The sequence below is a fragment of the Bombyx mandarina genome, chromosome 04 (assembly GCF_030267445.1).
Source record: "Bombyx mandarina strain Sakado chromosome 04, ASM3026744v2".
Taxonomy (NCBI): Eukaryota; Metazoa; Arthropoda; class Insecta; order Lepidoptera; family Bombycidae; genus Bombyx; species Bombyx mandarina.
In genome coordinates, this window is record NC_143211.1 from 16585996 (window position 1) to 16599361 (window position 13366).

Sequence of the window (13366 nt, forward strand, 5' to 3'; positions counted from 1 at the left end):
GGCTTCGTAATTAGCTCACATTCTTTTAGAAATTATTTAAAAAAAAAAAGTGTGTGTGTCCGCTCCGACGCACGACTGGAGTTTACTGGATATAAAAAATTAAACGAAACAATACGAGAAATAGTTCTATATTACGACAACACGATACACTACAGATTATTAACAAATTAACGAGACACAAAACAAACGACTAACAAATATATGAAAATACAATAATGAGAGAAACGCGCGATCAGTACGAGGCTTTGTGGCGGACTGCCGGCGCATGTACTAGCATGTCACACGAAATGCGCATAACGCATTTCGTGTGACATGCTAGTACGATTTTGGTCCCCATAATTTTCATACCCCGGGCCTATATATGTAAATCGATTCTAAAGGAGTAAACTCCAAAAAAACAACAGGGCAGCAGCCGGTCCTTGGGCAAAAGTAAAATTACAAGGAACAATAGACTGCGTAATTTTTCAGAATTTTCTCGAGCTATCAGAAGTCATTGATGGTTAAAACTACTGCCAATGTGACGTATTTTGATATACTTATAAAATATTTTCAAATTATTGCCGTGAATTGCAATTTTATATAATAGTAAAGATAATGAAAATTTCTAAAGTAAAAAAATCGTAAAATTTAGTAATAGTCTATACCTATATAAAAAGTTTTTTTTTTTTTTTTTTTTGCTTAGATGAGTGGACGAGCTAAAGTGGCATTACTTTTTTGATTTGCAATTTCCCACTTCATCTAAATTAGTTTTGCTTTTGAAAAAAATGTTACAAATTAAATCCGTAAGCGGGCGAGTTTCTTTTCTTTAAAATCTTTTATTTTCTTTAAATCTTTAAAGTTTAAGTTTAAATAAGTAAGTAATCTTTTCTTTAAAAAAAATTTGCAGTTCTTATCGACAAGTTTTTGGCATCACCAGAATCGCGGTAGTCAGAGGTAATTATTAAAAACTAGAGGTCCTGCAGTAGTCGATATTCGACTATAATTAATTGGAATTGTAAGTTTGTACACTATTATGATTGTATTTTATACTTCTTTAATCACAAATTTCGCCAAGTCTATTCTCAATTTGACAACAGACGTCAAGAACAAAAGCTTGACAATAAATAGTATGTATGCGTGTGTGCGTTAAATACATGGTATGTAGTGTGTGTAATGTTTGCTTTATTGATTTAATGTATCTTTTATGCATTATTTAAAAAAAATATTAGCATCGTTTACTTCTTCTCTATATTCTCTATAAGTGTGGAAAATTTCGTACTCCGCCGTCCGCGCAATTTTCGTAAAAAGGGATACAAAATTTTGTTGCCTCACGTATTAATATATAGATATTGCTTATATATTCAACAAATAACTCAACAAGCTTGTATCAACTGTCTATTGAATAGAAGCCTGAACTCGATACCAGACATTCCCTATTAATTAAATGCATTTCCTGTTAAACAGTGTTAAGACGTTTCATCGTTTAACTCTGTCAAAATCGTGCGAAAATCGACGGACTCCTAAATAGTCTTCAGCGAACAAAAAGTTGGTTTTTCGATTGCGCAAACATTTGCTTCCGTTTGGACAAACATACGTGATTGTACGTCGATAGTTTCATAATTAATTCATATTAAAACAACATGTTTTGTGGAGACAAAAGCTGTTGTGTAAAGTACAAGGTTGTTCGTTTTGTGTGTTTTTCGTAAATTTATTCGGTGAAAATTAATAATATTTCGCTAATTTATGAAATCTGACACGATATACATATTGTCTACAGTGTAACCATGGAGAAATTTGTGATTTATAGAATAAGTCTTTGACAATAAAACCTTAATAATTTTCAAACTTATAATTTCAATGAATTATAGTCGAATTTCGACTATTGCGGGACCAGTAAGCACAGTGTTAATGTACCTATAACAAGATGCTATTTTTTTAATGTGCGTGTATAGGTGATCTCACACATCCGGTGCTAACCAGCTAGAGTCGATAGAATATGAATGAAAGGACGTGACGTTGACGTTTTAGCGGTAGGCAGCGGCTTGGCTCTGCCCCTGGCATTGCTGAAGTCCATGGGCGACGGTAACCACTCACCATCAGGTGGGCCGTATGCTCGTCTGCCTACAAGGGCAATAAAAAAAAACGTGACCTAACTTTCATAAAATTTTTAGGTAGATTAATTTACGTCCTTTTTGTATTGCTTTGATGGGGGAGCTCACAGCCCACCTGGTGTTAAGTGGTTACTGGAGCCCATAGACATCTACAACGTAAATGCGCCACCCACCTTGAGATATAAGCTCTAAGATCTCAAGTATAGTTATAAGGGCTGCCCCACCCTTGAAACCGAAACGCATTACTGCTTCACAGCAGAAATAGGCAGGATGGTGATACCTACCCGCGCGCACTCACAAGAAGTCCTACCACCAGTAATTACGCAAATTATAATTTTGCGTAATTTTTACACTATGTTATTCCTTCACCGTGGAAGTCAATCGTGAACATTTGTTGAGTACGTATTTCAAAAATTGGTACCAGCCTGGGATTCGAACACCGGTGCATCACTCAACACGAATGCACCGAACGTCTTATCCCTTAGGCCACGTCGACTTCATAAACTTGGTGTGATATAGTTTTTTTTTTGCCCTTATAGGCAGATGACCATACGGCTCACCTGATGGTGAGTGTTTATCGTCGTTTTTTCGTTTTTTAAAACATTAACAGCTGTGTGTTCCTTTTAAATGTTTTATTGTAAAGTGAAAATTCTAGAAAAAAATCAAAGTATAGTAGCGTAGTAGTGATGAAAATAATAATTTTAAATTTTAGCCGTGGACGCTCACTGTGATTATCGCGCCATACATACACCGTAAGTGGTCTGATACGTATTTAGTCTGTTCTTCAATATTACTTAGAATTGATTCACAGATAAGGACAATTTGCATTTTCGTAGCGAATACCAAAATGCTACATAGAATAACAACATTGGCCAATTCTATTTAGTTTTCGATTAAAGTTTTGACATACACACTTGAATCGCCCTGTATATGTCATTAGTTAAATAAGACTTCGGAACCTTAAGCTCACAGTATCAATTAAGGTCAAATAGCCGGTTATGGGCGGCGCGAACCTTGATTTATCGCCCTAAGAGCAGAGCGCACCGACCCTAATGTTTGCAAATGTGTCCTCTGCTTAACACGTGCATGACGCGTGTGCAATCGGGCCTTTTATAGGCCGTTTCTATTTTTGAAGGAAAAAAGAATTATTATTCGATTGCTTTTTAGGCTTATTCACTAGATAAAGTACTGCTAAGTAAAGTAAGTTACTGACAATCGTTGGAGCACAAAACTGGTACTAGACCTCGCTTTGGACGTCGTAAAGTGGGCAGACAGCCAACGAGCTTTTTTTATTGCTTAGATGGGTGGACGAGCTCACGGCCCACCTGATGTTAAGTGGTTACCGGAGCCCATAGACATCTATGACGTAAATGCGCCACCCACGGCAGAAATAGGCGGGTGGTCGTACCTGCCCGTGCGGACTCACAAGAGGTCCTATCACCAGTAAATTATATTACAGTCTAATTGAAATTTAAAAATGAATGGTATGTGAGTTTTTTACTGACATAAGCGGAAAAGAGCACCAGGTACATTTCTGGTGAACTATCAAAAGACACAGCCCGCTGAGTTTCTCGCCGGATTTTCTCAGCGGGTCCTCTTTCCGATCCGGTGGTAGATTCTGCGAAGCACTGCCTTGCCGGGGCTAGTGTTAGCAACGTCCTCTGGTTAGAGCCCCGTGAGTTCACCTATTCGCTCGGTAGATCTAGTATGACCCCTCGAGGTCACTAGAATAGGTAGGACTATATGAGCTATTAACATCTATATATGCTGAAATCTGAAGGCGACCCATGTATTAGTTGTCCTGCATATACTCAAATAATAGTCTCAAAATGGTTAGTGAGCCGGCATACTTGTCCGCGCCGATAAAAAAATCTTAATCCCGTGAGCACTTGTAATTATTCACCCCTAGCTTGTTTCTATAAATCCACTGCAGCAATTAACTTAAAAGCCATGTTAGTGTTTGTCACAACCCTTGAGTAAGGGTCGCGGCACACGTGGCGACTCCGCCCACGGTAAGTCGCGCGACCGCAGCTCCGACGGAGTCGGCGATGCTTCCACGCTTCATTTATTAGAGTCGACGGAGCGTGATATGCGACCAATTTGTGTGATTTCAACGAGCACTCGCGAATAACAAGTGTCACGATATAATGGTTCCGATAAAATATTTCGAGAAAAAAAATTAATTGGTTATTATGGAAAAAATTGTGAGGTCGTAAAGAATATATTAATATATATAAGGTTGTATATGTAAAATATTTGTGAAAAACCATCACTGATCAAAAATTAAGCCATTTATTCACACTAGTGGTCCCGCAGTAGTTGTGATTCGACTATAATTAATTGTAATTATAAGCTTGAACTATTAAGGTTCTATTGTCAAAGACTAATATACTTCTTCATTCATAGGTTTCGCCAAGACCACACTATAGACAAATAATATTAAAGATAAACAATACTAACCTATTCTCAATTTGACCACAGATTTTAAACAATAACAAAAGTTTGACAATAAGCAGAGTTTAAATATGTGTGTGTGTCAAATACATGGTAGTGTGTATAATGTTTTCTTATTGATTTAACGTATTATTAATGAATAATAAAAAAATATATATTAGCATTCTGCACATTTTCACTATATTCTCTATAAATGTGGAATATTTGATAATCCTCCGTCTGCGTAATTTTCGTAAAAAGGAGTACAAAGTTTTTGCTTCACGTATTAATAATATATAGATAACGCTCAAAGATGAGTGAAATTAAAACGGAACAGAACAAGAAAAGGGAATAACAACCCTTTACTGAACCATAAGTACTTTAAAAATCGTGATATTTCAATAACTTTAATCGCATGTCAATGCAACCCCGAGTAGCGGGCGCGAGCGAAATTTGACGCACCCTCAAACTAACCCCCATTGTCACTTTCAATGACAGTGAAAACTGTCAACTGTCAAAAGCAGCCAAGACGGTTTAAACTATGCGTTCCATTTTCGTATTTCATATTTGGAATCTTTTGTGTGCTGTCGGCGGGCGCTCAATATTCTTGCGTCGGGTTTTGTGTGTCGTATGCTGCTATTGTTGGTGGATGTGTGGCTAGCCTTATATAGTTACATAACGTTTTATACAGCTATAGTTAGGGCTGTTCTTGTGCTATTTTTATTTATGTGAAGAATATAATCTTTGTCTATTTTTCAAGAAAATTTCAAATAATCATTTGTTCTATTTCATTTTACTTTACTGAAAACTAAAGTATCATACTAAAGTATAAATAAATTAAATCAACAAATCTTACGTAACGCAAAATCTAATTTTTTTTTCTTGATTTCCAATAGGAAACTTTTACCGGTGGTAGGAGGTTTTGCGAGACCACAAAGGTAGGTACCACCATTCTGCCTATTTCTGCCGTGAAGCAGTAATGCGTTACGGCTTGAAGGATGTGGCACCCGTTATAATGTAAAAACGGAGACCTTAGAACTATATCTCAAGGTGGTTGATGGCATTTACGTTATAGATGTCTATGGGCTCCGGTAACCACTTCACACTGGGTGGACCGTGAGCTCTTTCACCCATCTAAACAATAAAAAAAAGATGTCTTTGATAGCCCTGTTTACAACATTGATATTTTTTTTATTCATACATAATATCTATGTTAGCATGAACATTAGATGCCTGTTTAGAAATAATGATGTAGTGTAGATTTATCACGCGACCGACCTGGGGATAGCTCGGTTATCTTAAACCTGAATTCTATTATAATTAGATTACCCACCCTTCCAACCATAAGTCGTTAAACTGTTGGCAGCATTGTCTTGAACTCTCGTATTTATAACCCTCTAACATCATTAGGTAAGCGGACACTTGTTTACTGATTCAAGTCAATTAGTTTGTTTTTTCACTTTTGCAAATGCAATTTGTCTCACCGAATTTCAGGTGGTATTAAAATAAAATAAAAAGTAAAATCGTACGTCTGCCGCGTCTGCTTTTATTTTATACGTCACGACAAAAAATCGTGACTATAGGCGTAGTTTTTGTTATCGGAACGAGGCTAGTGACCAATTCTGTGCCGCGTTTGATACGAAGCCTTTTGTTTGTGCGAGTAACTGTCGTATGTTATAAGGCGTAGTTCCGAAAACGTGAACAAGTCAGTAGTGTATACTCATCATCATAATCGGTTGCTCTTGGCAGGGCAGTCGTGGTCATGTGGAATTCTTGCTCATTAAAGCCTTGACAGATGTTTTCCATAGTTTGCGAACCGAGGCCCGGCGCACACACTCGTTAAGTGGGGTTTCAGTAAGGTCTTTCACCTGATCAGTCCAACGCATGGGAATTCGTCCACGAGATCTCTTACCATTGACCCTACCCTGAACAACAAGTTTCTCGATAGACTCTGCTGGCCGACGCGATACTACTCGCTTTAAAATTATGAAAATTGCGTTAATTATCAATTTAATAACGTAAAGCCCACGCTCTGCAAAAGTTACGTTCAGGTATGTAATACGGTCGATTAATTGAGTTTTATTTTATGATAATAAAACTTTTTGTCAGCTATAATCTACACAGTTACGTTTGTGATTAGAGTAGAAGTTACTATCAGATTTTATACTAACTATTGTCATCTATACCAGTACAATATGCTATAGTCACTAGTGCGCGAAGATGGCGGCTAAAATCAAAATCTTCATTTGTCCGCAATTCTCAAATATTGAATTTAGAAACTTAATAAATTCTTGGTTTTTAAATATATTTTAATTCTATATATACAACCGAAATTCTTATAATATGAATGTTCATAAAAGTGTAACTTGCAAGTAGATTGTATGTAAGTAACAAGTTGCAAGTAGATAATCATCAAGTGTAGAGAGCACGTGTAAACGAGGCAGCGCGATTGTGTAATCTCGGCGGATCCGATGACATTCGTCTGAATTGAATGGTATCGTTCGACGCAGGAGGGCGCCATTGAGCTCGTCTGCTATTTTTGTGACCATTCTTTCGTTTTTCGGACGTAACGGAATTGTCTTGGATTAGATTGCATTGATAATACGGTCTGTAATTTAACTTTTTTTTTGTATTCTTTGCTAGATATTCTCTTTGAGATATGATTTTAGAATTGTTTTTCTGTCGGCATTGGCGTTTGAGCGTGTAGTGGTCAGTCAGATTTGTCAACAACCTTAGTTTGACGTTACGAGGCCCATAACAATAAATAAATCGATTGAGCCTTATATAAAATAATACTACGACTATTGTAAAATTTCGTTTTACAGCACGTAATGATGGCTTACGGATCGGATCTTCTCAGTGGGTCGCGTTTCCGATCCGGTGGTAGATTCCCCGAAGCACGGCTCTTGGTAGGGTTCGTGTTGGCAACATAGTCAGGAGCCCCGTGAGCTCACCTACTAGTTAAGGTTACGCTGACATGATCTCTCTAGACCATCAGCTTTGGTAGGAAAAAATGGCATCCGTGGTGCATTTTTGTTATAGAGGTCGCCTTTAATTATCTATGTACATTTCGGCGAACTTTTTTGGAACGTTGACCTTTTCTAAAGTATTGATATGAAGTTTTTACTACGAATTCCCAATATATAAACAACAAATATATATTGGATTTATTGATTTTTGATTTTATGTTAGTATTTTTAATTCAGTCAAAACTAACTAAATGTTTTTTTGTTTTTCTCAATAGCTAAATAGCATAACACATGAAATCTGATATAGCAAGAATATAATAAATACGTTCAGAAATTACTTTTGGATTTTTTATATAGCGGTGGGTTCGTTCTAAATGGTTTATTATGTATTATACTCACTTTTTCATTAAGTTATTGGCGATTAGGCACAATTTGCGTCATGACTGAGCTAAATGCCCTCCTGTGCAATTAAACAAAAACACTCAACATAACAGAGAATCAGGGCTGAGCCACATCTGGGCGGCATTTACAACGTAAGCGCCGCAACCCACCTTGAGATATGAGTTGTAAGGTCTCACTTTTAACACTACAACGGCTACCTTCAAACCGAAACGCAATACTGCTTCACGAGAGAAATAGGCAGACATTCTACCACCAGTAATTACGCAAATTATAATTTTGCGGGTTTGATTTTTATTACACGATGTTATTCCTTCACCGTGGAAGTCAATCTTGTGAGCATTTGTTAAGTACGTATTTCATTAGAAAAATTGATACCTGCCAGCCGGATTCGAACACTGACGCATCGCTACATACGAATGCACCGGACGTCTTATCTTTTAGGCCACGACGACTTCGGATTTTAAAATTGAAAAACATTAAAAAAATACAACATGTCACTCACCCGCTCTGAGCGCGTCCATGGGCACACTGGGATACGGTATCGAGTACGGGTACCCCTCCTTCCTGAGGGTCTTCGGTTTCCTTCGCGGCCTGTACTTGTAATCTGGATGTTCCTTCATGTGCATCGCCCTGAGACGTTTGGCTTCATCGATGAACGGCCTTTTCTCGTCTTCTGTCAGGAGTTTCCATTCAGCACCTGATGGAAACCGATAGTTTTGTAAGATTTTACTTATCTATATGATATATAAAAATGAATCGCTGTTCGTTAGTCTCGCTAAAACTCGAGAATGGCTGGACCGATTTGGCTAATTTTGGTCTTGAATTATTTGTGGAAGTCCAGAGAAGGTTTAAAAGGTAGATAAATATAAAAATGCTCGGAATTATATAAAAACAAACAATTTTGTTTTTCCTTTGATGTGTCCCCCGTCGGACGGATTCCTTTTGTTTGTTTTAAGAGTTTAAGTCTTTTACTTGTCGATTGAGGCACTACGAAGTCTGCCGGGTCAGCTAGTTCGTTATATAATACCTAACACTGAACATACCATAACGGGATACGTGACCCATTTTGCATTGAAAATGCACATATCATCTTATTGCTTTTCACTTTTTTTATGTCTTAGATGTGTGGACGAACTCACAGCCCACCTGGTGTTAAGTGGTTACTGGAGCCCATAGACATCTACAACGTAAATGCGCCACCCACCTCGAGATATAGTTCTAAGGTCTCAGTATAGTTACAATGGCTACCCTACCCTTCAAACCGAAACGCGTTGCTGCTTCACGGTAGAAATAAGTGGGGCGGTGGTACCCGGTCGGACTCACATGTGGTCCTGCCACCAGTTCAAAATTGTTTTATAATAGTTAAGACTGCATTTGAACCCTGAGTTTTCTGTTTTCCGAAGTTTCGAATAGGCACTATACAGTTTTCGTGGTCTCCTTTTAACGGTCAACCCTAGTCAGTTTTAATTCGTTGGGACTCGATTATTGTGCTAAAATCTTTGTTTAATTTACATACGTGAATGAAAATATTATATTACGTATTCTTCTTCTCAGTCGTACACTCCTGGCGGAGTGATCGTGGTTATGTAGGTATGTCTTAATGCTTTTGATACTACGTATACGTTATGATAATCTCTGTCTTAAAAAATGGTGTCGTATGAAATGATAATAATTTTACTTCTATTACTAGCGCCCTCGCTTCGCTTCGGAAACATTAAAACACACATGAAACAAAAAAATAAAAAAAAAAAAAATAAAAAAAAAATAGCCTATGTTCATCAGGGACAATGTCGGCTTCTAATGGAAAAAGAATTTTTCAAATCGGTCCAGTAGTTTCGGAGCCTATTCGAAACAAACCAACAAACAAATCTTTCCTCTTTATAATATTATTATTATTATAGTATAGATTGTAATGGTGTCGTATAAAATTTTAGTTTTATTATTACGAAGGTAAATTCTGAAACCAGAATTTTCTTATTTCTGTTTTTTTTCTTTTTCTTTAATCAATACAATTTATTATTCGATTCAACTATCGTCATGTATGAAATATACTTTGTAAGAATCATTGCTCATAATAAGAATGCCTGAAACTTTTCCCGAAGCGTTAACAATAGCTGTATAAAGCTCCAAATCAATCAAATGGGTAATACGTTTGTCACAGTAAGCGAATACAAATTTTTCATTATGATTTAAAATTCATTGCATTCATATTAACATTTAGAGAATCATTAAACTATTGTATACTTTCTAGAAAGGCGGTTTTGTTTAACAATTATTAAACAAAGAAATTAGCAGCTCTGTATTTGGTGGTTAACATGATAATATAGTTAAGTTTTCATAATTTAAAATATTTCAGCAAAACGGAGAGCAAGCTGAAGTACTATTTAAAAAAGGAAAAAGATAACTGAAAAGTAATTTGCCCGGAGCATCGTTCATAGCGCAGACAATAACATTCAATCGATACAATATAATCGAAGGCCCGAACGACCTGTCTCCCAGCTCGATTCAAGAGACCAACCCTTTGTCTCCCTCCATTTATAGAATGTTGTATTCATCCACCGTGGAGGGGCGCCACCGTCCATTGAAACAGACAAGACAATCCCAATTCAGACGGGTATAAAAGCGAAAACAATGTCTCTAACATAGAAAGGAACAATCAGCCTCCGAGGACCAAGTCTCGTCTCGTTCGCGCTAACGATACCCCAGATGCGGGAAAAGGAGACGGCGAGAACAATGGCGGAAAACGCCGCCTAATGACGAATTTGCGCTTTTCATTCCGCAACAGAAGTTTTTCCCGGTTCCTCATTATTCTGTCAATACTTTGGGGTGGGTGTTCTCGTCTTTTGTGGGCCGGGATGATAGGATCGCGTGCTTAGCGACTATAATAGCTACAACAGATGAATGCCCTATTATGCGTGATGAAGACTCGGTTTGCTGTAATATGTACATTGTAACGCAGACTGGATTATTGGATTGGCAAAGCCTAGATTCGGTGGGCAGAGGCTGAACAGTGGCCTGACTGATTTGTCGGGAGTAGACGCATCCGCCTCCGAAGTGAAATACAAAGCTTAATCATCTGTAGATTAGATTCGAGACTAAGAATATTTAAGTTAACCGGATATTTAAGTTAACCGGATATTTAAGTTAACCGGATATTTAAGTTAACCGGATATTTAAATTAACCGGATATTTAAGTTAACCGGATATTTAAGTGAACGTTTATTTAATTTAGGTATAGAACTACAAAATAATTTTTGAAAAACTATAATATTAATAACGTTTTCAATTGTCATCACATTAAATCGTAACAGTATAATGAAAGTTTTGTTCACTTTTTAATTAGCTTAAAGAAGTTAACAAAGCGGCCTCCGGCATTTGTTAGCCATTGTCGGAACGTAAGCTATGTAAGCTATGTATTTCGACAAGCATTTTTCCACCTTGAGATATCAGTCAGAAAATTCAGTTTCATTGGAATACAAACCGTTCTACCGGAAAAGTTGGGGAAGTTGAAAAATAAGGACAAAAAAATCATTGAGCACTACTGCGAATTAATGCAACAGGAGCCTTCCAAACTCATATCCTCTTCATTATGTCTTAGTAATGATCTCCTAATTTAAATTCGTCCTTTGGTAGGTCATTGGCACTGTCAACAAAAACTCCAACAGTTGTTCAATGTCGAATAGTCGAAGGTAAGTCATTAAACCTGAAATCTATTTACGTATTCGAAGACGATAGTAATTGATAATTGTATTGTTGGTTACAAAGTTTGTATTCAATCAATCAAGTCGCCCTTTCGCTAAGCTTTGTTAAGGAGCATTTGTTTTTAAACAATTGACGTTGCGTAAAGTAGTAAATAGGTTATCTATCTTTATGGAATGTATTGCCCTAATAATTGTTTTTTTTTTAATTATCATTTATGTGATTTCATTTGATAATTTAAGAGATTAATCTAACGAAGGCTTCAGAAACTCGAAGTTGTTTAAGTAAAAATTCCGCAGTGATCAGTATATTATGATAATTTTGATTTGTGGACATCAAACAGAGTTTTGAATGGTCAAATACATCTGCTCTTCGAGACTATTCGGGCTCGAACCGGGTGTGTTGCTAACACTGGCCCTAGCAAGAGCAGTGCTTCGCAGAATCTACCACCGGATCGGAAACGCGACCCACTGAGAAGATTCGGCAAGAAACTCAGTGGTCTGTGTCTATGGGTTAATTTACTCGTCGAGCTCATCCTCGCAAGCGACGGATTCAGCAAGGATGGTGAGCGGCGCTTGAGGTACCGAAAAGCCCCGTTAATGGTTAAGGAGGATCCGTAATGACGTGTGTTAGAAACTAATACGTAGCTTTAGAACGTACATTTGGTTATTTGGAATAAACAACCATTGACTTACGAAGTCGAGAAATGTTATTAGATATTACTGTAATGAAAGAAAAACATTATCTCCTTGTATTTTAGGGAAAAACAAGATCAAGCTATTGATTGCGGAAAATACACGACATGTCCTATTTCCAACAAGGCTTACGGATACTAATTAACAGTAGGCAGTGGTTTAGCTCTGCCCTGGCATTGCCGACGTCAATGGGTGACGGTAACCACTCACCATCAGGTGACCCGTATTCTCGTCTGCCTACAAGGCCAATAAAAAAATACATATTGGTGTCAGGATGCTGAAAATAAATTCATAAGAAACAACAAAACTCGAACTGTCTATGATTCCTGAACGTCTACATCAAAATGCATCATCTAAAGCAAAATTTCGACGAAGTTTTTGTCCGTTATAATCTCCTTAATCTAATTATCCAGCTTCGAACTGGAGAGGTCTAGAAAGTCGCAAAAAAAAACACACACACACACTCAGATATCGACGCCAAGAATTTAAAGTTTTTTTTTTATTGCTTAGATGGGTGGACGAGCTCACAGCCCAGCTGGTGTTAAATGGTTACTGGAGCCCATAGACATCTACGACGTAAATGCGCCACCCACCTTGAGATATAAGTTCTAAGGTCTCAAGTATAGTTACAACGGCTGCCCCACCCTTCAAACCGAAACGCATTGCTGCTTCACGGCAGAAATAGGCAGGGTGGTGGTACCTACCCGCGCGGAATCACAAGAGGTCCTACCACCAGTAAAGTAACTTATGAAAACAAAAGTCAACACGTATACAGAGCCCTTGTGCGTCCGACAACGATTTGCATAACAAACAATAAACAAACATGACAACGACAATGTTGTATAGAACGAATGGCTTGCAAATATCTGTCGCTTTCGGGCGATCTTCGTTAACGGCTGTCAGTTAAAGATTATACACAATTAGTGTTTCATATTCGGCTCGGTGCGATCGCCTTGAGATGATCCGCCCGTGCCCAATGCTTTGTGAGCTAAAACGAATATTTCGAGCCTACACTACATAAATGATGTTCTGTAATGGGACAGATGTGGAACGAAATATGAAAATTAAATATCTTTTT

General features: G+C 37.5%; 1 protein-coding gene across 1 annotated transcript in view; it reads right to left on the reverse strand.

Annotated features, from left to right (window-relative positions):
- Sox21b (SRY-box transcription factor sox21b) overlaps window positions 1-13366 on the reverse strand; it is a 71024-nt gene that overhangs the window by 25902 nt on the left and 31756 nt on the right. The window contains exon 3 of the mRNA XM_028180278.2: window positions 8397-8591. Within this exon, the coding sequence (XP_028036079.1) occupies window positions 8397-8591 (195 nt within the window). The remainder of the gene's footprint in view (window positions 1-8396; window positions 8592-13366) is intronic.